General features: G+C 44.8%; 2 protein-coding genes across 3 annotated transcripts; one reads left to right on the forward strand and one right to left on the reverse strand.

The window, feature by feature from the left end:
- Positions 1-52: 52 nt before the first annotated feature.
- LOC115164690 (protein SET) lies at positions 53-3991 on the reverse strand. The gene is made up of 8 exons (XM_029717426.1): positions 3670-3991; positions 2485-2542; positions 2248-2390; positions 2047-2150; positions 1841-1954; positions 1395-1565; positions 905-1042; positions 53-814 (listed from the first exon to the last, which is right to left on the reverse strand). Exons 1-8 carry the CDS (start codon positions 3740-3742, stop codon positions 794-796), a joined length of 822 nt encoding a protein of 273 aa, XP_029573286.1. The 5' UTR covers positions 3743-3991; the 3' UTR covers positions 53-793.
- Positions 2665-24423, forward strand: LOC115164686 (serine/threonine-protein kinase N2). Of its 2 annotated transcripts, XM_029717419.1 has the most exons (20): positions 2665-3027; positions 14779-14878; positions 15169-15310; positions 18792-18946; positions 19163-19385; positions 19493-19639; positions 19905-20014; positions 20253-20396; positions 20504-20579; positions 20678-20858; positions 21040-21181; positions 21353-21442; positions 21538-21629; positions 21740-21916; positions 22124-22186; positions 22271-22347; positions 22472-22614; positions 22807-22914; positions 23074-23154; positions 23292-24423. In XM_029717419.1, the coding sequence occupies exons 3-20, from the start codon at positions 15178-15180 to the stop codon at positions 23493-23495; spliced, it is 2346 nt and encodes a 781-aa protein (XP_029573279.1). In that variant the 5' UTR covers positions 2665-3027; positions 14779-14878; positions 15169-15177; the 3' UTR covers positions 23496-24423. The 2 variants fall into 2 exon arrangements, with proteins under 2 accessions (XP_029573279.1, XP_029573280.1); XM_029717420.1 differs by lacking the exon at positions 2665-3027 and having other exon boundaries at positions 14564-14878; positions 18795-18946.
- Positions 24424-24469: the final 46 nt, after the last annotated feature.

Below are 24469 nucleotides of genomic sequence, written 5' to 3' on the forward strand. Positions count from 1 at the left end.
CTAGATAACTAATTGAACTACAATTGACTACTATGGTTGGTTAGATGAGACATTCGTGTACACATTAAGTTTTATTGTAACAAAGAAACTTGTACACTAAGTTTAAAACATATTTTTTTCCCCCAGCAGAAAATAAAATGGTGATTAGATGCAAATTCCATGAGATAACAAGGTCATTTTCCATGAAGCAGTGGGGGCCCAAATTTACAAGCATTTTTTTTAACGTTTTGTTTTGTTTATTAAAAATGTCATTTCAAATCTCGCGGATGTCTGTAAAACAATACAATGAAAATCAAAAAAACAAACCCATAGTAATGGCCTCAAAATGCCCACCCTCCCCAACACCCTAAGATGTCTCTCTACCCTACCCCAGCATTGACCACCAACATTGCAAGAACTGATAGGAATGAGCTAGTACTTTATCTGTTGACTTTTAACCACATAGGGGGATTTTTTTAGGGATCTACTCCCAACTGAACAGAAGTATAAAAACTGGAGGGGCCCACTAGTGCCAAGTCAATGCACCATGGCTTTTGTTAATTTAAATCGCACAACCTTTAACAGGAAGAACAATTTATAGAAATTGGGAATTATTGTGGTTTGACAATTCAAAGGCAGGAATTTGCCATTGGTTTTAGAGGAGACAAAAACAAAACATGGCACAGACAGGAGGCTTCAGAATGAGGAAATGAAGCACAAAATAAAAGTAAAAAAATCTTGCTCCTAAATATGGGTGGATAACCAAATGGGGGGAAATAGCAAAGGGTATTGGTAGATTATTTAACTCTCCGGTTTAGTCATCTTCTCCATCATCCTAAACAAAAGGAAAGAAAAATCAATACTGTGCAAACAAATTTCACTATTCAATATAGTGAATTGAGCAAATTAATTATTTAGGGCATACCTCCCCATCATCTCCGTCATCCTCCTCTTCATCTTCCTCCCCATCATCTTCATCACCCTCCTCATCAATGTCCTCAAGACCTTCCTCATCGTCATCATCATCTTCACCTTCACCCTCCTCATCATCCATGTCAGGAACCTGCCAATCAAATTAGCCAACCTTTTAACTATACAGCCTTTGTCTACATAGCAGACTTAAATCTCCTTGGTGACATTTAGACAATAGATTAGACGTTTAATAGTCACATGTACAGGGTTGCTGTTGTAATTACAGGGTACAGTGGCAAACAAACTCAGAGCTCCAACAACGCAGGTCAAAGTGAAAGAACAAAAAAATAGCATTCATATTAACACTAACAGTACTAAACAATCAAAATGACACATCCAAAGAACTAACAATACAGTAGGTAGCACAACGGGCATAAAAAGTCCCATTCAAAGTAAAGAGAACATTGATAAGAGGGAGGTGTTAGGCCGTGGAGACCACTCACCAGGTAGTACTGCAGGGGGTTTGGCCAGATGTCATCCTTGATAACCTCTCCCAGCTCATCTGCCCCAGCATCTGAGTGATCAGTGAACCAGGTGAAGAAGCTCTCTGGCTCTTCATGTTGCCTCTTCTTGCCGGCTTTGTTCTGTGTCTGGCTGGAGCGCTTTGTCAGGTCCTTCAGAGACGTCACAGGGATTACAAACCAACTTATTTTTGTTTGTTTTAAAACAATGAGTTTAATTGCATAGCAAAACAAATGAAATACTGACCACAACTACCTGGCATGAAAACCAAAAGGCTCTGATCACTAAGGTACATACAACATTCTGGTAGTGTTTCACCATTACGTTGAACAGACTTTTTAAAGAAAGTGACACTGGTTTCTGCCAAATGCCATGCATTAATAGACTGCAGTATTACCAAGCATTTGAAAATACTAACGTGAAATACCTTTCCTGATTTCCATTTGATTTCTGTTGACTTTGAGGATGGGTCTCCACTCTCGTTCAGATGGAACTCTTTGGAAAGGACTTTGTTTTCAAAGTATGGATTTTCGTCGTAATACTGGAACACACGTCAATTTAATTGAGTACATTTTAAGGTACGCTATAAAGTCCAGACATTAATGCAATATCCTGGCAATCATTATCACTTACAAAATCTATTCTGTAGCCTGATTTGATATCTTCAAACTCTGTAACCTCCACCCTGGTCAGATAGTGAAGTGCCTCCTCATCTTCCTCCCCAAGAAGAGCAGAAACTGTAGGGACAAACAAGAAAACAAAGTCAGAATCTGAATATTCTAGGTTCCAGTGGTAGAATCCTGTGAGAGCCCAAAGGGATGTGCTGAAGCTCACCTTGTGGATGGTTGACGAATGTGGTGACCCAGAAGTTGGGGATTTTAGCAATCAGTTCTGATCTCTTCTGAAAGAACGGCTGACGGAGTTTATTGTATTTCTGTTCTACTTTCAATATCTCCTCACTCGCTTGCTCGTTCAGTCTGGAGAAAAGAGATTGCACATCAAGCACCATTATCACACAGTTAAACACTTTAGTTTTTCTGATACATATACATTTTAACTTGACTGGCTTACCTGTCAATTTCGTTTTGAACTTCGTCGATGTGTTCAATAGCTTCCTGTTGCTCTTTTTCTATTAGAAAAAAATTCAATAATGTCAGAAAATATTGGAGACCATCGGTGCAGTACATTGGTGTTCACTAGACGTCAAAATGAAAGAGTAACTACCAACTTCCTGCGCACTACCAACAAAGAATTAAAGCTGTAACTTAACTGTGGCAAACAAAGTTACGAGCTAATGGTTTTGAAATTGACCCTCAACAAGCGGCTGCTCTCAGGACCATTGATGGAAAATCATTGCAAAGGGTTGCATGAGCTAATCACTAACGATTTGCAATCTGAAAAGGGGTGAACATTTTGCGGAAATATGATATAAATCTTAACCAACAAGTTAATTGTAATGCGTGATATTTAGCAGCACCTTTTTGTAACTAGCGATTTCATAGCAGCTTGCAAACGGCGTTTCCTGCTGGCTAGTGAGGATGGCCGCGTGGTTTAAATGTGGGACTCCGCACACTACACTATCTGCCTCCTTCCCCAACACTGTCTAATAGCTAGGTAAGTGCGCATTGTATCGAGACTATGACCAAGTTACACAAATAACCCTCCATTGTTAAATCCGTTAAACTCTTCCAATGGGCTACTTCTCAAACTGTGGTTCACTAGATGGTAGCTAACTACCGTTAGCCATGTTGCCAATTTCACATTCGCAAACTAGCTAGCTACGGCTTGCTTCATCATGGCGGATATGCACAACAACAAAGTAACACTAGGCCACGGTTATTTCATTCAACATAGAAAACACATTACTCCTCAGCCAACTGCACAAATACACAGTCTATTATAAAAAAATGTTTTGCAATTGTATTTATAGTAGCAACGACTAGACTTGAGAACAAAAATACTTAACAGGACATGCATTGATTAGACAATTAGTTAGCCAGTTAGGAAATGTTGCTAGCTAGGTAACATGGCCTCCATCACCGGTCTAACGTAGTAGCGTTAACAGCTAGAGACAGAACTAACTACGCACTCACGACAGACAATACTGACTGCACCCAAAACCGGCCAGATTCATATTGAAAAGCCAACAGACGACAAATTACGGTTTGTGAACTATTTTACTTTAAAGTAGTAGATTTTGTTAGAACTAATAAAGGAAGTGAAAATGGCGGTGAACTGGAGGCCGCCATTCCTTACCGGAGGTCTCGTCCGCTCCGTCATGGTTTGAGTTCAGCTCCTTTTTACTCACTTTTGCCGCCGGTGCCGACATTTTTTTCGCAAGCTGTGAATAACAGACTTCGGGAAAGAATACTGAATTTGGTTGTGTATTCTCCCCGAACAGGAGATCAGTATTTCTAAGTACGATGTCGGTGTGCTATAACAACGTGTGCAGCGCTCCTCCACACAATATAATGCGAGGAAGTCAAGCACATTTAGACACTCCACCAAGAAGCTCTAGCCCGCTCACGCGCTCCCTTTCATTACGAACGCGCCTCAGCAAATGGAACCGATTGGGCTCCGCCTCTCGAGAACAAGTATGCATGCTGGGTTCTAGTGTTGCTTTCTCATAGGTGAGATTAACTTCGAAAAGGCGGGATTTTACATCAACAACGTCTTTGAAAAATGTTGAATTAATTTACATAATCACGTACATTCAAATTATCACAGCTAACAGTTTCACTTTAAAATAGGTCTATTTATTTTGTCGTCGCATTTGCCCTCCTACCGTACCCTGCTGCAAAGGGACATTTATTTGTTTCAGGTTATGTGGACATATACTTTAAAAAGAACATATATAACCCCTGCAAAAATCTTGGTGTCCTTGGTAATGCGTTTTTTAAATAGGCCTAAAATGAAAATATAAAATAGTTTACATCACTGCATCATTGTGTCAGTATTGTGTCATTACCACCACGACAAGCAAATTACATAATAATGTTTTTTCAAACGTTTGTGTACTTGGTTACCATGGATATGAATAGCGACAGTGGATGGATGTCATGGAGGGAGACTCACATGACCAAATAGGATATAATTTCATCAAATTATGTAAAAAAATGTAAATTGTTTTAATTATGTGTATATAGGACACATTGTATGCTAGCAGTTCAACTGGAGTTAGCATGCTAGAATCCCAGCCATTTATAACCAAATACTGTAGAAATGTAATTCCCAACACAGGTCATTACCACCACATAATGAACTGTGATGGTAAGGACAGAATGTGATGGTAATGACAAAATGTATTAGTTCATACATTTTTACTTACATTAAGACCTGAAAAGACACACAAACTACACATATTATCATGGTTAAATTGAAATTGAATACTTATTTGCTAAATAAGACCATTACATTTTGTGTTATGTTAGGATGATTGAGGGATTTTGATGTCTATTTATGTGACTTACTATGGTTACTGACTTTAATTGTAAAAAAAATATTTTTCTATAAGATGCCTCCTAAATCAACCAAGGAGAGGACAAGGACATACACTATATTTGCAAAAGTATGTGGACACCCCTTCAAATTAGTGGATTCGGCTATTTCACCAACACCTGTTGCTGAAAGGTGTATAAAATAGAGCACACAGCCATTCAATCTCCATAGACAAAATTGGCAGTAGAATGGCCCGTACTGAAGGGCTCAGTGACTTTCAACTGGTACCGTCATAGGATGCCACCGTTCCAACTAGTCAGTTCGTCAAATTTCTACCCTGCTAGAGCTGCCCCCGGTTAACTGTAAGTGCTGTTATTATGAAGTGGAAACATCTAGGAGCAACAACGGCTCAGTCGCCCAGTGATAGACCACAGAGGGCTGAAGCGCGTAAAAATTGTGTCTTCGGTTGCGATACTCACTACCAAGTTCCAAACTGCCTCTGGAAGCAAGGTCAGCACAATAACTGTTAGTCGGAGGCTTCATGAAATGGGTTTCCATGGCAGAGCAGCCGCACACAAGCATAAGATCACCATTCGCAATGCCAAGCGTCTGCTGGAGTAGTGTAAAGCTAGCTGCCATTGGACTCTGGAGCGTTCTCTGGAGTGATGAATCACGCTTCATCATCTGGCAGTCCGACGGACGAATCTGAGTTTGGCGGATGCCATGAGAACGCTACCTGCCCAAATGCATAGAGCCAACTGTAAAGTTTGATGGAGGAGGAATAATGGTCTGGAGCTGTTTTTCATGATTCCGTCTGGGCCCAGTGAATTGAAACCTTAACGTTACAGAACACAATGACATACAGAAATGGTTTGTCGAGATCGGGGTGGAAGAACTTGACCGACCTGCAAAGAACCCTGACATCAACCTCATTGAACACCTTTGGGATGAATTGGACCGCCGACTGCGAGCCAAGCCTAATCGCCCAACATCAGTGCCCGACCTCTCTAATGCTCTTGTGGCTGAATGGAGGAAGGTCCCTGCAGCAATGTTCCAACATCTAGTGGAAAGCCTTCCAAAAAGAATGGAGGCTGTTATAACAGTAAAGGGGCGACCAACTCCATGTTAATGCCCATGATTTTGGAATTAAATGTTCGAAGAGCAGGTGTCCACATACTTTGGTTCATGTAGTGTATATTAACAAAATCAAACAAGAACCTTTAAGATACCAGGAGTATCTTTTAAGAAACAAAAAGAAAGATACCTGTAAGGGGTGCGTACTGGCAGCAGAGAAGTCAGATGCAGGAGAGCAAAAACTGTGGTTCCAACGGCTCAGTTTAATAATAAAAACCCACCGGATTACAGAACAATAAGAAATGGGTACATAACCTGACGCACACCAGAACATAACGTGCACAAATCAAATCAAATTGATTTATATAGCCCTTCTTACATCAGCTGATTTCTCAAAGTGCTGTACAGAAACCCAGCCTAAAACCCCAAACAGCAAGTAATGCAGGTGTAGAAGCACGGTGGCTTGGAAAAACTCCCTAGAAAGGAACCAGGCTATGAGGGGTGGCCAGTCCTCTTCTGGCTGTGCCGGGTGGAGATTATAACAGAACATGGCCAAGATGTTCAAATGTTCATAAATGACCAGCATGGTCAAATAATAATAATCACAGTAGTTGTCGAGGGTGCAACAAGTCAGCACCTCAAGAGTAAATGTCAGTTGGCTTTTCATAGCCGATCATTGAGAGTATCTCTACCGCTCCTGCTGTCTCTAGAGAGTTGAAAACAGCAGGTCTGGGACAGGTAGCACGTCCGGTGAACAGGTCAGGGTTCCATAGCCGCAGGCAGAACAGTTAAAACTGGAGCAGCAGCACGGCCAGGTGGATTGGGGACAGCAAGGAGTCATCATGCCAGGTAGTCCTGAGGCATGGTCCTAGGGCTCAGGTCCTCCGAGAGAGAGAAAGAAAGAAAGAAAGAAAGAAAGAAAGAAAGAAAGAGAGAAAATACTTAAATTCACACAGGACACCGGATAAGACAGGAGAAATACTCCAGATATAACAGACTGACCCTAGCCCCCCGACACATAAACTACTGCAGCATAAATACTGGAGGGTGAGACAGGAGGGGTTACAAGCACTTATAAACAAACAATACCGGACAAGGACATGTGGGGAACAGAGGGTTAAATAGACAACATGTAATTGATGGGATTGAAACCAGGTGTGTGGGAAGACAAGACAAAACAAATGGAAAATGAAAGGTGGATCGGCGATGGCTAGAAGACCGGTGACGTCACCCGCCGAACGTCGCCCGAACAAGGAGAGGGACCGACTTCAGAGGAAGTCGTGACAGTACCCCCCCTTGACGCACGGCTCCAGCAGCGCGCCGACACCGGCCTCGGGGACGACCCGGAGGGCGAGGCGCAGGGCGATCCGGACGAAGACGGTGGAACTCCTGCAGCATTGAAGGGTCCAACACGTCCTCGCCTGGAACCCAGCACCTCTCCTCCGGACCGTACCCCTCCCACTCCACGAGATACTGAAGGCCCCTCGCCCGGCGCCTCAAATCCAGTATGGAGCGAACGGAGTATGCCGGGCCCCCCCGATGTCCAGAGGGGGCAGAGGAACCTCCCGCACCTCAGACTCCTGGAGCGGACCAGCCACCACCGGCCTGAGGAGAGACACATGGAACGAGGGGTTAATACGGTAATCGGGTGGAAGTTGTAACCTATAACAAACCTCGTTCATTCTCCTCAGGACTTTAAATGACCCCACAAACCGCGGACCCAGCTTCCGGCAGGGCAGGCGGAGGGGCAGGTTTTGGGTCTAGTGCCAGACCCGGTCCCCCGGTGCGAACACCGGGGCCACACTGCGGTGGCGATCTGCGTTCTCCTTTTGGCGCATCACGGCCTGCTGAAGGTGAACACGGACAGCTTCCCATGTCTCCTCCGTGCGCCTGAACCAGTCGTTCACCTCAGGAACCTCGGTCTGACTCTGATGCCAAGGCGCCAGAACCGGCTGGTACCCCAGTACACACTGGAAGGGAGAGAGGTTAGTGGAGGAGTGGCGAAGCGAGTTCTGTGCCATCTCAGCCCAGGGCACGAACGCCGCCCACTCCCCCGGCCGGTCCTGTCAATAGGACCGCAGGAACCAGCCCACATCCTGGTTTACTCTCTCCACTTGCCCATTACTCTCGGGGTGAAACCCTGAAGTAAGGCTGATCGAGACCCCTCAGGCACCTCGTAGTGCCGGAAGACGTGCATAAACAAGGGCTCCGCAGTCTGTAGGGCCGTAGGGAGACTGGGCAGAGGAAGGAGACGACAGGACTTAGAGAAACGATCCACAACGACCAGGATCGTGGTGTTACCCTGTGAGAGTGGAAGATCGATCAGAAAATCCACCGACAGGTGCGACCAAGGCCGTTGCGGAACGGGTAAGGGGTGTAGCTTACCTCTGGGCAGGTGCCTACGAACCTTACACTGGGCGCACATCGAGCAGGAGGAAACACCCTCACATCCTTAGCCAAGGTAGGCCACCAGTACCTCCCGCTCAAACAGCGCACTGTCTGACCAATCCCAGGATGACCAGAGGAGGGTGACGTGTGGGCCCAATCACGAACAGCAGACGGGATGTACAGACGCCCAGCGGGACACTGGACAGGAGCGGGCTCTGCACGTAACGCCTGCTCAATGTCCGTGTCCAGCTCCCACACTACCGGCGCCATCAGGCAGGAGGCGGGGAGTATGGGAGTGGGATCCATGGGCCGCTCCTCTGTGTCATACAGCCGAGACAATGCATCTGCCTTCACGTTCTGGGAGCCTGGTCTGTTGGAAAGGGTAAACACAAAACGGGTGAAAAACATGGCCCACCTTGCCTGGCGAGGGTTCAGTCTCCTCGCCGCTCGGATGTACTCCAGATCAAGGTGGTCAGTCCAGATGAGAAAAGGGTGTTTAGCTCCCTCAAGCCAATGTCTCCACGCCTTCAAGGCCTTGACGACACCCAACAGCTCCCAGTCCTCCACGTCATAGTTTCGCTCCGCCGGGCTGAGCTTCTTCGAGAAGAAGGCACAGGGGCGGAGCTTCGGTGGCGTACCCGAGCGCTGAGAGGGCACAGTTCCTATCCCAGCCTCGGACGCATCCACCTCCACTATGAACGCCAAAGAGGGATCCGGATGGGCCAGCACGGGAGCCGAGGTAAACAGAGCCCTCAGGTGACTAAAAGCCCTGTCCGCCTCAGCTGAACACTGCAAGCGTACCGGGCCCCCCTTCAGCAGTGAGGTAATGGGAGCCGCTACCTGACCAAAACCCCGGATAAACCTCCGGTAGTAGTTGGCAAACCCTAAGAACCGCTGCACCTCCTTTACCGTGGTGGGAGTCGGCCAATTACGCACGGCTGAAATACGGTCACTGTCCATCTCCACCCCTGAGGTGGAAATGCGATACCCTAGGAAGGACACGGACTGCTGGAAGAACAGGCATTTCTCAGCCTTGACGTACAGGTCATGCTCCAACAGGCGACCAAGCACCCTGTGCACCAGGGACACATGCTCAGCGCGTGCAGCGGAGAATATCAAAATGCTCGTGCAGGTCCCTGAAAATCTCATCTACAAAGGCTTGGAAGACTGATGGCGCATTCATCAACCCGTACGGCATGACGAGGTACTCATAGTGCCCTAAGGTGGTACTGAAAGCCGTCTTCCACTCGTCTCCCTCCCGGATACACACCAGGTTGTAAGCGCTACTGAGATCTAGTTCGGTGAAGAAGCGCGCCCCGTGCATTGACTCAATCACTGTGGCTATGAGCGGTAGCAGGTAACTGTACCTCAGTGATCTGGTTCAGACCCCGATAGTCAATACACAGGCGCAGACCTCCCTCCTTCTTCACAAAAAAGAAACCCGAGGAGGGGGGTGAAGTGGAGGACTGAATGTACCCCTGACGCAGGGATTCGGAGACGTATGCTTCCATAGCCACCGTCTCTGCCTGTGAGAGGGGATACACGTGACTCCTGGGAAATGCAGAGTCTACCAGGAGATTTATCGCACAATCGCCCCTACGATGGGGTGGTAATTGAGTCGCCTTCTTTTTAGAGAAGGCGAGAGGCAAATCGGCATATTCAGGGGGAATGCACACGGTGGAGACCTGGTCTGGACTCTCCACCGTAGTAGCATCAACGGAAACCCCTAAACACCTTCCCGAGCACTCTCGCGACCACCCCATGAGAGCCCTCTGTGGCCAGGAAACAGTGGGGTTATGACAAGCTATCCAGGGTAGGCCTAGCACCACGGGAAACGCAGGAGAGTCAATCAGGAAAAGACTCATTCTCTCCTTGTGACCCCCCTGCATCACCATGCCCAGAGGAGCAGTGACCTCCCTAATGAACCCTGACCCTAATGGTCGACTATCTAATGTGTGAACGGGGAAGGGCACAGCCACAGGAAAAATGGGGATCCCTAAACTATGGGCGAACACTTTATCAATAAAATTCCCAGCTGCGCCTGAATCGACGAACGCCTTATGCTGGGAATGCGGGGAAAACTCAGGGAAAGTGACATACAAACATATGTGCAACAGAGGGCTCTGGATGAGAATGGTGCCGGCTCACCTGGGGTGACGCCAGAGCGCCCTGCCCACTGCCTTGATACCTAGAGGAACCAACCCGGCACCGACCGGCAGTGTGACCTCTGCAGCCACAGATGGTGCACGAGCTGGAACCCCCTCCGGTCTCCCTGCGCACCGCCCCTCCCAGCTCCATGAGTATCGGAGCGTGGGGATGGAACTAACAGACCCCGATCTGAACGTCCGCGGGTAGCCAGCAGGTTGTCCAGCCGGATGGACAGGTCCACCAGCTGGTCGAACGTGAGGGTGGTGTTTCTGCAGGCCAACTCCCGACGGAGGTCCTCGCGCAGACTGCAACGATAATGGGCCCTGTCGCTCCATCCCGCGCCAGTAGCCAGGGTCCGAAACTACAGGGCGAACTCCTGGGCGCTCCTCGTCCCCTGCCTCAGATGGAAGAGGCGCTCACCTCCTGAACTCCTCAAACTGGTCCAACGCCGCATCTCCCTCTCTCCACACGGCGTTGGCCCACTCCAGGGCTTTCCCGGTGAGGCACGAGACGAGGGCGGACACCCTCTCACGGCCCGAAGGAGCCGGGTGGACGGTTGCCAGGCATAGGTCCAGTTGTAATAGGAACCCCTGGCCGTCCCATCATATTCCTGGGGAAGGTAGAGACGAATCCCACTGGGACCAGGAGAAGGAAGGGCGCGTAGTGGATACCCCGGTTGTGCTGGTGGAGGCGCTGGGAGAACTCCCTGTCTCTCCCAGCGGTCCATTGTCTGGACAACGCGGTCCATGGCGGTGCCAAGATGGTGGAGCATTGCTGCGTGCTCCCGGACACGCTCCTCCACCCCTATACCCGGGGTACCTGTTCCTGCTGACTCCATAAGTTTGGTCCAGTATTCTGTAAGGGGTGCGTGCTGGCGGCAGAGAAGTCAGACGCAGGAGAGCAAAAACTGTGGTTCCGACGGCTCAGTTTAATAATAAAAACCCACCGGATTACAGAACAATAAGAAATGGGTACATAACCCGACGCACACCAGAACATAACGTGCGCAAGCACTTACAAACAAACAATACTGGACAAGGACATGTGGGGAACAGAGGGTTAAATACACAACATGTAATTGATGGGATTGAAACCAGGTGTGTGGGAAGACAAGACAAAACAAATGGAAAATGAAAGGTGGATCAGCGATGGCTAGAAGACCGGTGACGTCGACCGCCGAACGCTGCCCGAACAAGGAGAGGGACATCTTGCAAGGAGAGGACATCGTGCAATACCTCAAGAGAAAATAAAGTGTTGAACTGAAATCCATCTCACAACTTTCCCAGCGAGAAAAAAGAAAAAAAAGGAGGCCATTGAAAATAAACCAAAGAAACAGAAGATCAACTATCCAGAAAATAGTGGTTATGGAGTCATACCTGTCAAGGAACACACCACCACACTCACCTGAAGTCTTACAGCTTCAGAATGATGACCTAACTGCCCCTCAAATGACTCACATCTATCTGATTATTTTGGCCCATAGACCGTAATAATTCAATAAACAGAAGCAGACAAAGCCCAACCTCCACTTCCACCTGCTCAGCACCGCAGCCATCTCCTAGCTCAATACAGCCCATTGCAGACATACATGAGGGACTGATTTGAAAGTGGTGTATTGTGAAATATGATGAAGACCCTTACCCGGGTATTATACAAGACGTTGATGCAGAGAGATGCGTTCTAGTCAAACGATGAGTTGTGTGGGAGCCAACTAATTATTTTGGCCAATGAGAGAGGACATTGTATCGTACCAACCAGAGAATGTGCTTGGGCTTGTCCCTGAGCCTCATCCAGTGACAAAATGGCATATGATGCTTGATGGCGCAGTCTGGGAGGAAATTTGCTCTCTTGTTAGCAATAGAGTGCATTAAGGGCAAAACCTAATCTTGAGTAAGCACACACCTGTCTCATGAGTCTGAATCAATAGGCAGCAGCCAGTGAACAATAATTTGCTTAATGTCAACCAGTGTTTCCAACCTTTTACATGTATTTCTGCCTAATGCATTGAATCCCAAAATGGTCTAAAAGATGCTTAAGTTATTGAGGCATGTGTCTTTGTTTTTTGAGGTTTTGAATGATGTGTTCTACAGTTGAAGTTGGAAGTTTACATACACCTTAGCCAAATACATTTAAACTCAGTTTTTCACAATTCCTGACATTTAATCCTAGTAAAAATTCCCTGTCTTAGGTCAGTTAGGATCACCACTTTATTTTAAGAATGTGAAATGTCAGAATAATAGTAGAGAGAATGATTTATTTCTGCTTTTATTTCTTTCATCACATTCCCAGTGGGTCAGAAGTTTACATACACTCAATTAGTATTTGGTAGCATTGCCTTTAAATGGTTTAACTTGGGTCAAACGTTTCGGGTAGCCTTCCACAAGCTTTCCACAATAAGTTGGGTGAATTTTGGCCCATTCCTCCTGACAGAGCTGGTGTAACTGAGTCAGGTTTGTAGGCCTCCTTGCTCGCACACGCTTTTTCAGTTCTGCCCACAAATTTTCTATATGATTGAGGTCAGGGATTTGTGATGGCCACTCCAATACCTTGACTTTATTGTCCTTAAGCCATTTTGCCACAACTTTTGAAGTATGCTTGGGGTCGTTGTCCATTTGGAAGATCCGTTTGCGACCAAGCTTTAACTTCCTGACTGATGTCTTGAGATGTTGCTTCAATATATCCACATCATTTTCCTGCTTCATAATGCCATCTATTTTGTGAAGTGCACCAGTACCTCCTGCAGCAAAGCACCCCCACAACATGATGCTGCCACCCCCATGCTTTACGGTTGGGATGGTGTTCTTCGGCTTGCAAGCGTCCCCCTTTTTCTTCCAAACATAACAATGGTCATTATGGCCAAACAGTTTTATTTTTGTTTCATCAGACCAGAGGATATTTACGACAATGCTAAGTCATTACGACAATGCTAAGTCGTTACCATCACGGTACATATTTATGAGGAAAAGTTGTGTTAAATTACAATTGATATTGATGATTTTTCCCATATGTGAACCTTCATTTCTAAAATAATGTAAAAAATTGATATTTTGATGTGGTAAATACATGTTCCTGAGTATCATCATGGCATATATGGACATTTAGACATGATGAATACATATAATTAAGAAAACCTCAAAATAGTAAAAAAATACATGATCTAAAAAAAAAGTGAAATGTTATATTAACAATTTCTGTAATTTTCTTTTCAACTAAAATAGCAAATCTTATGACGTGGTGGTAGTGACATTTTCCCTCTGGTATTTGGGGAAACCAATAAAAATTGTTATATTCTTAAATAGAATGGTCTCAGCCACTATTAGATCTTGTTTCCAGACAGAGTGAAGAAAATATTCAGATAGATAAAAAGCAGTTCAAGAGGTTTCATTTTCAATAACATTTAACATCCAAAAGTGCCCGTATTTGCAAAATCAACCATGTAGTCACCTGATTTGATGGCCAAAAAAAAAATGTTTTGGTCACTGGCTGCCTTGCCAACGTTTAGCTGAACATAGTAATTCCTTGCTTGTTCTTACATCTGTCACCCAGTGCTCATCAATCTTATCCCACACTTCTCCTAGCATAGTGTAAAAATTACAACATTAAGCTATTTTATAAGTGCACATATTTTTACAATTATTACACTGCATGCATCCCATTTAAAACTGGACTTAAAGACATGTCCTTCTGCATAAAGAGCTGCAGCTGACTCCCAGGAGCGTTTGATGTATGTCCCAGGCGCTCCCCCATGCTGGAATGGGTTTAGAAAGACTCTAGCTGGATACTCTCTTCCTGTCCTGTGGAGAGCGTCTCTGTGTTTGTCTTTGGTTGGTGACAGAGAGGAACATGTGGTTCTGCGCTGGCCAATGCTGAGCCTGGACAGGGACATCAGCACTCACAGACTAACAGCAGTGTTGGCACAGCAGAGGGATCCCTGCCACCCCTGCAGGAAGCCTACACAGGAAAAACACAGTGAGAGAGAGAGAGAGAGAGAGAGAGGGAGGGGTGAGAGAGAGAGAGAGAGAGAGAGAGAGAGAGAGAGAGAGAGAGAGGAGAGAGAGAGAGAGAGAGAGAGAGAGAGAGAGAGAGAGAGGGAGGGGGTGAGAGAGTGATTAGTAACAGAAAGAAGAGGAGAACAGGATGCAGTGGAAGAGGGATTTTGCAGAGCAGTCAGCAGAGAGGCGAAAACAAACACAAGGAAAGACTGCTGTGTGACCAGATTCACAAGATGTAAAGCAGCTTCAGGAGGAACCCTGCCTGCTTGTTTGCCACTGATGCTCTCTGCAATAACAACAGTAGAGGACTTGTTGTGTTTTCAAGGATAGTGAAGGTGGAGAGGTGCAATGTGAGAAGCCCTCCTGTGGCCAAGAGGATGACAAATTAGCCCTTATTCAGCAAGGAGAGACAGGAGTGCTCCGAGGTTAGTGAAGTGCATGGTCATACTACTGTTGTCACCTGGTTTAGGCATGTTTGTATTATTATTTTATCTCATACATCCATTTTTTCAGATTGGACACGGGCAGAGCTGAGACTTACACAGATGCTTCTTGTTTTTCAGTTTCTCATTCACCACTATTTTATGAGTCAGACAGACTATCAGAGTATTTCTTTCCTTGGATCAATAAACATGGATCAGGTTTTGTTCAGGTGTACTGTACTGGACTGGGTGTGTTTCCGCATCATCGTGTTGGTGTTATTATCACTTTCCAGGATCTGGAGATGCTGTCTACAGCTCAGCAGATGCTGCAGGACAGCCGTTCCAAGATCGAGCTGATCCGAATGCAGATTATCAAAGTCACCCAGACTGGTGTTGGGGATGGGAGCAGCAACCATGACAGCACCAATCATGGAGGTCAGAGCTTTATGGTACAGTTTAGTTAGGTGATCATGGTTACAGTATACAGTTAACTCAATCCACATCTTTGCACAGAATTTAAAATGCTATCAGGATTGAACTGCCATCAGATAGGTTACTGTCTTGTATCTTACTATAATTTGTTAGGTACAGTGCATTCGAAAAGTATTCAGACCCCTTTACTTTTTCCACATTTTGTTACGTTACAGCCTTATTCTAAAATTGATTAAGTAAATGTTTTTACTCATCAATCTACACACAATACCCCATAATGACAAAGTGATAACAGGTTATTATTAAAAATAAAAAACAGAAATACCTTATTTATATAAGTATTCAGATCCTTTGCTATGAGACTCGAAATTGAGCTCAGGTGCATCCTGTTTCCATTGATCAACCTTGAGATGTTTCTACAACTTGATTGGAGTCCACCTGTGGTAAATTAAATTGATTGGTCATGATTTGGAAAGACACATATCTGTCTATATAAGGCTCCACAGCTGACAGAGCCAAAACCAAGCCATGAGGTCTAAAGGAATGGTCTGTAGAGACAGGATTGTGTCGAGGCATAGACCTGGGGAAGAGGACAGAACATTTTCCCCAAGAACATAGTGGCCTCCATCATTCTTAAGTGGAAGTAGTTTGGAACCACCAAGATTTCCTAGAGCTGGCCGCCCAGGCAAACTGAGCAATCGGGGGAGAAGGGAGGTGACCTAGAACCCGATGGTCACTCTGACAGAGCTCCACAGTTTCTCTGTGGAGATGGGAGAACCTTCCAAAAGGACAACCATTTCTTCAGCGCCAATCAGGCCTTTACAGTATTAGTGGCCAGATGGAAGCCATTCCTCAGTAAAAGGCACATGACAGCCCACTTGCACTTTACCAAATGGCACCTAAAAGACTCTCAGACAATGAGAAACAAGATTCTTTGGTCTGATGAAACCAAGATTGAATGCCAAGCGTCACGTCTGGAGGAAACAAGGCACCGCTCATCACCTGACCAATACCATCCCTATGGTGAAGCATGATGGTGGCAGCATCATGCTGTGGGAATGTTTTTCAGCGGCAGGGTATGGTAGACTAGTCAGGATCCAGAGAAAGATGAACAGAGAAAAGTACAGAGAGATCCTTGATGAAAACCTGCTCCAGAGCGCTCAGGACCTCAGACTGGGGTGAAGGTTCACCTTCCAACAGGACAATGACCCTAAGCACACAGCCAAGACAACGCAGGAATGGCTTCGGGACAAGTCTCTCAATGTCCTTGAGTGGCCCAGCCAGAGCCCGGACTTGAACCTGATCGAACATCTCCGGAGAGACCTAACAATAGCTGTGCCATGATGCTCCCCATCCAACCTGGCAGAGCTTGAGAGGACCTGTAGAGAAAAATTAGAGAAACTCCCCAAATACAGGTGTGCCAAGCCTGTAGCATCATACCCAAGAAGACACAAGGCTGTAATGCTGCCAAAGGTGCTTCAACAAAGTACTCAATAAAGGGTCTGAATACTTATTGTAAATGTGATATTTCAGTGTTTTATTTTTTATTAATTTGCAATCATTTCTAAAAGCCTGTTTTTGCTTTGTCATTTTGGGATATTGTGTGTAGATTAATGAGGAAAAAACAATTTAATACATTTTAGAATAATGCTGTAACATAACAAAATGTTGAAAAAGCAAAGATGTCTGAATACTTTCCGATGCTCTGTAGTTCCAGTGTTTGTTTTGCTCGCTATTTTATATGCTGGTACAGTGAGGGAAAAAAGTATTTGATCCCCTGCTGATTTTGTACGTTTGCCCACTGACAAAGAAATGATCAGTCTATAATTTTAATGGAAGGTTTATTTGAACAGTGAGAGACAGAATAACAACAAAAAAATCCTGAAAAACGCATGTCAAAAATGTTATAAAATGATTTGCATTTTAATGTGGGAAATAAGTATTTGACCCCTCTGCAAAACATGACTTAGTACTTGGTGGCAAAACCCTTGTTGGCAATCACAGAGGTCAGACATTTCTTGTAGTTGGCCACCAGGTTTGCACACATCTCAGGAGGGAATTTGTCCCACTCCTCTTTGCAGATCTTCTCCAAGTCATTAAGGTTTCAAGGCTGACGTTTGGCAACTCGAACCTTCAGCTCCCTCCACAGATTTTCTATGGGATTAAGGTCTGGAGACTGGTTGGCCACTCCAGGACCTTAATGTGCTTCTTCTTGAGCCACTCTTTTGTTGCCTTGGCCGTGTGTTTTGGGTCATTGTCATGCTGGAATACCCATCCACGACCCATTTTCAATGCCCTGGCTGAGGGAAGGAGGTTCTCACCCAAGATTTGACGGTACATGGCCCCGTCCATCGTCCCTTTGATGCGGTGAAGTTGTCCTGTCCCCTTAGCAGAAAAACACCCCCAAAGCATAATGTTTCCACCTCCATGTTTGACGGTGGGGATGGTGTTCTTGGGGTCATAGGCAGCATTCCTCCTCCTCCACACACGGCGAGTTGAGTTGATGCCAAAGAGCTCCATTTTGGTCTCATCTGACCACAACACTTTCACCCAGTTGTCCTCTGAATCATTCAGATGTTCATTGGCAAACTTCAGACGGGCATGTATATGTGCTTTCTTGAGCAGGGGGACCTTGCGGGCGCTGCAGGATTTCAGTCCTTCACGGCGTAGTGTGTTACCAATTGTTTTCTTGGTGACTATGGTCCCAGCTGCCTTGAGATCATTGACAAGATCCTCCCGTGTAGTTCTGGGCTGATTCCTCACCGTTCTCATGATCATTGCAACTCCACGAGGTGAGATCTTGCATGGAGCCCCAGGCCGAGGGAGATTGACAGTTCTTTTGTGTTTCTTCCATTTGTGAATAATCGCACCAACTGTTGTCACCTTCTCACCAAACTGCTTGGCGATGGTCTTGTAGCCCATTCCAGCCTTGTGTAGGTCTACAATCTTGTCCCTGACATCCTTGGAGAGCTCTTTGGTCTTGGCCATGGTGGAGAGTTTGGAATCTGATTGATTGATTGCTTCTGTGGACAGGAGTCTTTTATACAGGTAATAAACTGAGATTAGGAGCACTCCCTTTAAGAGTGTGTTCCTAATCTCAGCTCGTTACCTGTATAAAAGACAACTGGGAGACAGAAATCTTTCTGATTGAGAGGGGGTCAAATACTTATTTCCCTCATTAAAATGCAAATCAATTTATAACATTTTTGACATGCGTTTTTCAGGTTTATTTTGTTGTTATTCTGTCTCTCACTGTTCAAATAAACCTACCATTAAAATTATAGACTGATCATTTCTTTGTCAGTGGGCAAACGTACAAAATCAGCAGGGGATCAAATACTTTTTTCCCTCACTGTATGATTCTTAAAAATGTAGGACCACTGAAAATGACAACTGTATTATCTATGTGAGGATATATCATAATGCTTTCTCTTTGCAGTCTAAGTCTTAACTTGGCCTGTTTTCTCATGCATCATTGATCCAGAAGGAAGTACCCCAGTGGGTGTAAATCCTCTGGACATCCATGTGGCTGAGTTAAAACACTATGTCCAGAGAGAAACAGAGGTGGTGAAGGTGGCCAGGGATGTGGTGAAGCAGCTTGAGGAGCTGCCATCCCAGGACCAATTGGCCCTGGCTGAGGTGGGCTAGCTAGAATGTATCTATAAACTATTATTGTTTTACAATTCTATTTAAAAACATTCTAAAAACAACCTACAAAATTGGTATAATTTCAGAGGGACTAATGAATATTTTGTACAATTAGTTAGTTTGAGAGTGGAAATAGTCTTGGTTAGAACATTTGTTTTTGTGCCTGTGCTATGCATGTATGAGAAAATGCATAAATCTCTCTACCAGGCCCGGTCCCGTGTGCAAGACTCTTCTCAGAAGCTAGATCTTCTGCGACTTTCTCTGGAGCACCGCCTGGGGGAGTCATCGCAGGAGGCTCTCCGGGAGCCTGTCACCAAACAGGGGCTCCCTACAGTATCCCCACCCCCCGAGGGACAACAGCAAAATTGCCTACTTTGCTCCTTCCCCTCCTCCACCTCCTCATCCTTTCTCAAGCCGGCCTCCCTAACAGGTAACTACTCTCTTCAAACCTTACAGGTATTGTATGTCTGTTTATGGAAGCAGAATGATAATGTTTATTTTAAGGCCTGTTCTCCTGATACATGTAATATTTTACAGGCACACTTGAGGTCATGCTTTTGGGATGTGAAGACTTGCTGAAATCACTGCCAGGACGAGGCCAAATAACCAGTGGATCGTCTTCTCCGGATAGCCCACCAGATTTCCCTGTCAACAGCCAACCTGATCACACAGAAAACCTCTCCTGTAAGTCCCCATATAAAGGACCTTAGCCCTACTCAACTCTTTAGTGTTAGATTCAACATCCACTACCTCCTCTTCTGCAGGGGAGTGTACTGCGTCTGTATCGTATTAGGGTTAGTGCCCAGAGGGCCAGTGACTTTGTGTTGAAGCTGTGGTTGTTGCATTTGAATATCCCAAGTACTGTACCTGTAGAACCATCTCTCCTAAATGTTATTGTAGTCATGGAAGTACAGTATAGGACAGTAATATCAGACTTTCTGTCTGGCAGTGGAGATAAGTGCAGTGTTGAAACTGGATAACAGAGTGGTGGGTCGCACCCATTGGAGACCTTTGAGCAAGCAGGCCTGGAGACAAAGCTTCAGTATCCAACTGGAGCGGGTAAGTAGTGTCAATGGAGTGGGAAATTGATACAACCAGTTGAAGTGGAAGAGGTGACTGGTTGAGGCAGAGTTCTTTTAACTGAACACCGGGAGGAACCATTGTACTTCACATAACTGGTTGTATGGGAACTCTATGGAATTGTTGTACATAGTCTGAAATTGTCTGTATTGGTAAAATACCATATCATTTCTCAGTTGGGAGATTGCACATGTATTTCATCTTTGTGCCCCCACAGTCTCGGGAGCTGGAGATTGGGATCTTCTGGCAAGACTGGAGGGTGATGTGTGCAGTCAAGTACCTGCGCCTGGAAGAGTTCCTGGACAACCAACAACATACCCTGTGTTTGTGCCTGGAGCCCCAGGGAACACTCTTCACTGAGGTCTGATTCCTTTATATTTCTGAATGTGAGATGTCTTCGCCAGAGTTCGGTCTATCAACCAGATACCCATATGTAACAAGCTACTTGTTTTTCTGGTGGCTTTGCAGATTACGTTTGTCAACCCTGTGATTGAGCGCCAACCCAAACTAAGGCGTCAGAGGTGCATTTTCACAAAAGAGAAAGGTACTGTATGTAACCTGGCTGTGGTCACAGATCAAATAGACCTACTCATGTTACTATTGATGATAAGTGTTGATGGGTGTTCCTGTCCCTCCACTCAGGGAAGAACTTCCTTCGTGCTGCCCAGATGAACATGAACTTTGCCACATGGGGTCATCTGATGATGAGTGTCCTGCCTCAATGTTCCTTTACCACTTTGAGTCCGTCTACTTCCTCTGATGTTGTGGTCAACCCCCCACCTTCTACCAATAAGGCCACTCGGTCAACCCCCCTACTGCCAGGGTGAGAAAGAACACAGTGCTGCCCATGGAAACACAATTAAGAACTTAGTAGAAACAGTAAAATAAGTATTTTGTGTAGTGTATTTATAAGAATATTTGGTTATGGGAGTATATGTAATATCTTTATCATTGAATGATTTCCCTGAATATATGACCATCACTGTGTTTCTCTATATCTGCAGTGAAGTGCCGGTGATTAGTCTTAACTTAAGTGAGGAGCGTTTAGCATTTAAAACATTTAGCGTTGACCAAGGAAGAAACATCCCCAACACGGTGTCAACAGCACAGAAAACACCACCTATGCCTACTCTGACAGAAAAAGAGGTGAACACCCATACCAGCTCCACTAAACATAAAATGGTGGTTCCAGTCTATTGTCATCTTGTTAAAGTAAACTGCATATAGTGCATTGGTAGACTTGCTATTTGAATAAATGACTGGCCTTGATTGCTTCATGATTCTACCTTTGTAGCATATCCGTCTGTCTCTTTTCAGTCCTCCATTGAAAACTACACAGAGAGAACAAGGATGCAGATGGAAGATTTCAAATGTATCTCTGTCCTGGGAAGAGGACACTTTGGAAAGGTCCAGACTTTTTTGCCAACACGACATTATATTACAGTACTATATGATTTTGCACAACCCACTGCTTCATGTACGCCAATGTTCACCCTATCCAGGTACTTCTAGCTGAGTTTAAGAAGACAGGAAAACTCTATGCCATTAAAGCCTTGAAGAAGAGGGATATTGTAACCCGTGATGAAGTGGACAGGTTAATGTTCTTTATTGGGACATATACCATACAATGAATAGGCTTGCTCACCTTACCCACAGATAATAACTTATTTACAGTAAGAAATGCTCTTTCTGATGCCTTCACAGTCTTATGTGTGAGAGGAGGATCTTCGAGATGATCAACGCATCGAGGCACCCTTTCCTGGTCAACCTGCACGGCTGTTTCCAGACCAGTGAGCATGTTTGTTTTGTCATGGAGTACTCACCAGGAGGAGACCTCATGATTCACATCCATAATAACGTCTTCTCTGAGTTGCAGACCAGGTGAGTTTTACCCGACAAGCACGCACACATACACACACACACACACACACACACACACACACACACACACACACACACACACACACACACACACACACACACACACACACACACACACACACACACACACACACACACACACACACATGCACGTGCCATTAAAAAACAATTTGGACAGTGAAAATGTGTATTTTGTTTGTGTTACAGGTTCTACTCAGCCTGTGTTTTGCTGGGTCTAGAGTTCCTGCATCTGAATAAGATAGTTTATCGGTGAGTCGTGTCTATGAGTCATATTAACCAGCACTTAATACAGCTCTGGCTGCAGCTTATTTAATTTGCATGTGTTTTTCATAGAGATTTGAAGTTAGACAACTTGCTGATGGATGCAGACGGATTTGTTAAGATCACAGACTTTGGACTTTGTAAAGAAGGTAAAATTATGGTTTATTATATCTTGCGACAGGGTTTGTGGTTATGTGTGGAAATTACATACGACAAATTGTATGTGTGTGAGCATTTAGTTAAATGCTGCTCCATCTGTTGTTGTACTGGCAGGGATGGGGCATGGCGACCGGACATCAACATTCTGTGGAACCCCAGAGTTCCTGGCACCTGAGGTGCTTACTGATGATAACTACACACGAGCTGTGGACTGGTGGGGCATGGGCGTCCTTATCTTTGAGATGCTTGTGGGAGAAGTAAGTCATCAACAGACCAGAAACACACTCCATAAAACACAGTCATAGATTTTTGTAAACAACAACAACAACAACAAAAACAGTCACAAATCAATAATAACAGCACAAATACACAGAAATGTAATGCTTTATAGTTTCAATGACTGGTGGTCGTATATCAGAATAAAGGCTTCCCTCTCCATCTTGTGTCAGTCTCCATTCCCAGGAGAAGATGAAGAGGAGGTGTTTGACAGCATAGTTAATGATGATGTTCAGTATCCTGGATGCCTCTCTCCAGACTCCATCTCCATCATTCAAAAGGTAACAACCTCCCTTTTCTCTGCTCATTCTGTCTCTCATATTTTTTATATATTCGGAAACCGTTCAGAAATACTTTTGTTATGAAAATATCAGTGTTTGTTTTTAACCATCCCCCTGTCTGTACGTGCTGATCCCTAATCAAACCCCTCCTCCCTGCAGCTTCTTAAGAGGAATCCAGAGAAAAGGCTGGGAGCCGGAGAAGGGGACGCAAATGAAGTCAAGGGAGAGAAATTCTTCAAGGTAATTTAGGTAATCATTTTCAATCAATGCTTTTAGATATATTGTAAATGCATCAACCTTGTCTTTGACATGCTTGTAGGAAAATAACTTATATTTTGCAATTTAACCTATATGTACTGTATCTATTTGACAAACAGACTATAGACTGGGATGCACTGCTAGCTAAAAAAGTGAAACCTCCGTTCCTGCCAAAAATTAAGGAGTCTGTGGATGTCAGTAACTTTGACAGCGAGTTCACGAGTCTCCAGCCGATCCTGTCACCTCCTCCCGTGTCCTGCAGCCTCTCCCCTGAGCAGCAGGAGGCCTTCGCAGATTTTGACTTCTCAGCCCTGCATGGATGAAGCAATCAGAGACCAGGGTTGCATCCAGCTCATGAAACGGTTGCATGAACAGTTCCATAGCACAACCTTTTCATAACTGACAATAACTGAATGTAGCTCGCCCCAATGGTACATGTAGATGAGGCGGACTGTCCTCACTGCCATCAAAAGCCATCATCAACAAACCTAACCATGCAGGATATGGGATATCTGCAGGTGGAAAGTAATTTGAATGGAACCCTGGTATTTCTGTGCAATGAATTCGTCTGACGGCCAGGTTCTATGACTGTTTCATTGTTTATAGTACCCAGTGACATCCAAACATTAACACTAGTGTGTAATGCTCTGGATTTCACTCAAATAAATTGGCTGCCATCTACGAAACATAAAGGATTTGATGAGAGGTCTAATGTGGACAGAATTTGAGCATGCTTTGTGGCCTTTGCTTATTTTGCTATTATCAGATAACTGTTCCCTTCAGAGAGGTACACGCTGCCATTTCTATGCATCACTGTGAGAGGCTTTGCCCACTGCCTTGACTGAGCAAATGAAAAAGGCTGTTTATTCCTGTTACAATATGTCTTTTCAAAATGTTGTTCTGTGTGAAGATGAAAAATTCCATGTTCTCATACCTGGGTCCAGTCATTCCCTACCAATGTGTTTAACTACTAACTCCTACTAACATATCTACCTTCTACCTACCAGCCAATTTATTATTTTTAGTGTGACTAAAATGTGCATGGCACACTTGTTGTGAACTTAGTTTTATGTAGACATTTTCATGAGAGAAGCCATTAAATAAGGTAGCCATATTTATGAATAAACCAATATTGTGAGATTGAGCACTTAATGCAATAACGAGTGAGATTGTGAAGTGAGAGGCTGATAGTTGATTATGATAGAAATAGTATTTATTTTGCTAATAAAACGGTTCAATAGTTGCTGCTAATAATTATGCATTACTGTATGAATGTATGTGGATTACAACAAAGAAA

This window comes from Salmo trutta, chromosome 27 (assembly GCF_901001165.1).
Source record: "Salmo trutta chromosome 27, fSalTru1.1, whole genome shotgun sequence".
Lineage (NCBI taxonomy): Eukaryota > Metazoa > Chordata > Actinopteri > Salmoniformes > Salmonidae > Salmo > Salmo trutta.

Bases quoted from the DNA above. Each gene is read 5' to 3' on its own strand.
- LOC115164690 (XM_029717426.1), bottom strand. From the start codon at position 3,742: ATGTCGGCACCGGCGGCAAAAGTGAGTAAAAAGGAGCTGAACTCAAAC. The intron at 2,151-2,247 runs GTGAGCTTCAGC...TTGTCCCTACAG, and splicing joins ATTCGTCAACCATCCACAAG to TTTCTGCTCTTCTTGGGGAG. The intron at 1,955-2,046 runs GTAAGTGATAAT...CGTGTGTTCCAG, and splicing joins CAGGCTACAGAATAGATTTT to TATTACGACGAAAATCCATA.
- LOC115164686 (XM_029717419.1), top strand. From the start codon at position 15,178: ATGCTGTCTACAGCTCAGCAGATGCTGCAGGACAGCCGTTCCAAGATC. The intron at 21,630-21,739 runs GTTAATGTTCTT...ATGCCTTCACAG, and splicing joins ACCCGTGATGAAGTGGACAG to TCTTATGTGTGAGAGGAGGA. The intron at 22,915-23,073 runs GTAACAACCTCC...TCCTCCCTGCAG, and splicing joins CCATCTCCATCATTCAAAAG to CTTCTTAAGAGGAATCCAGA.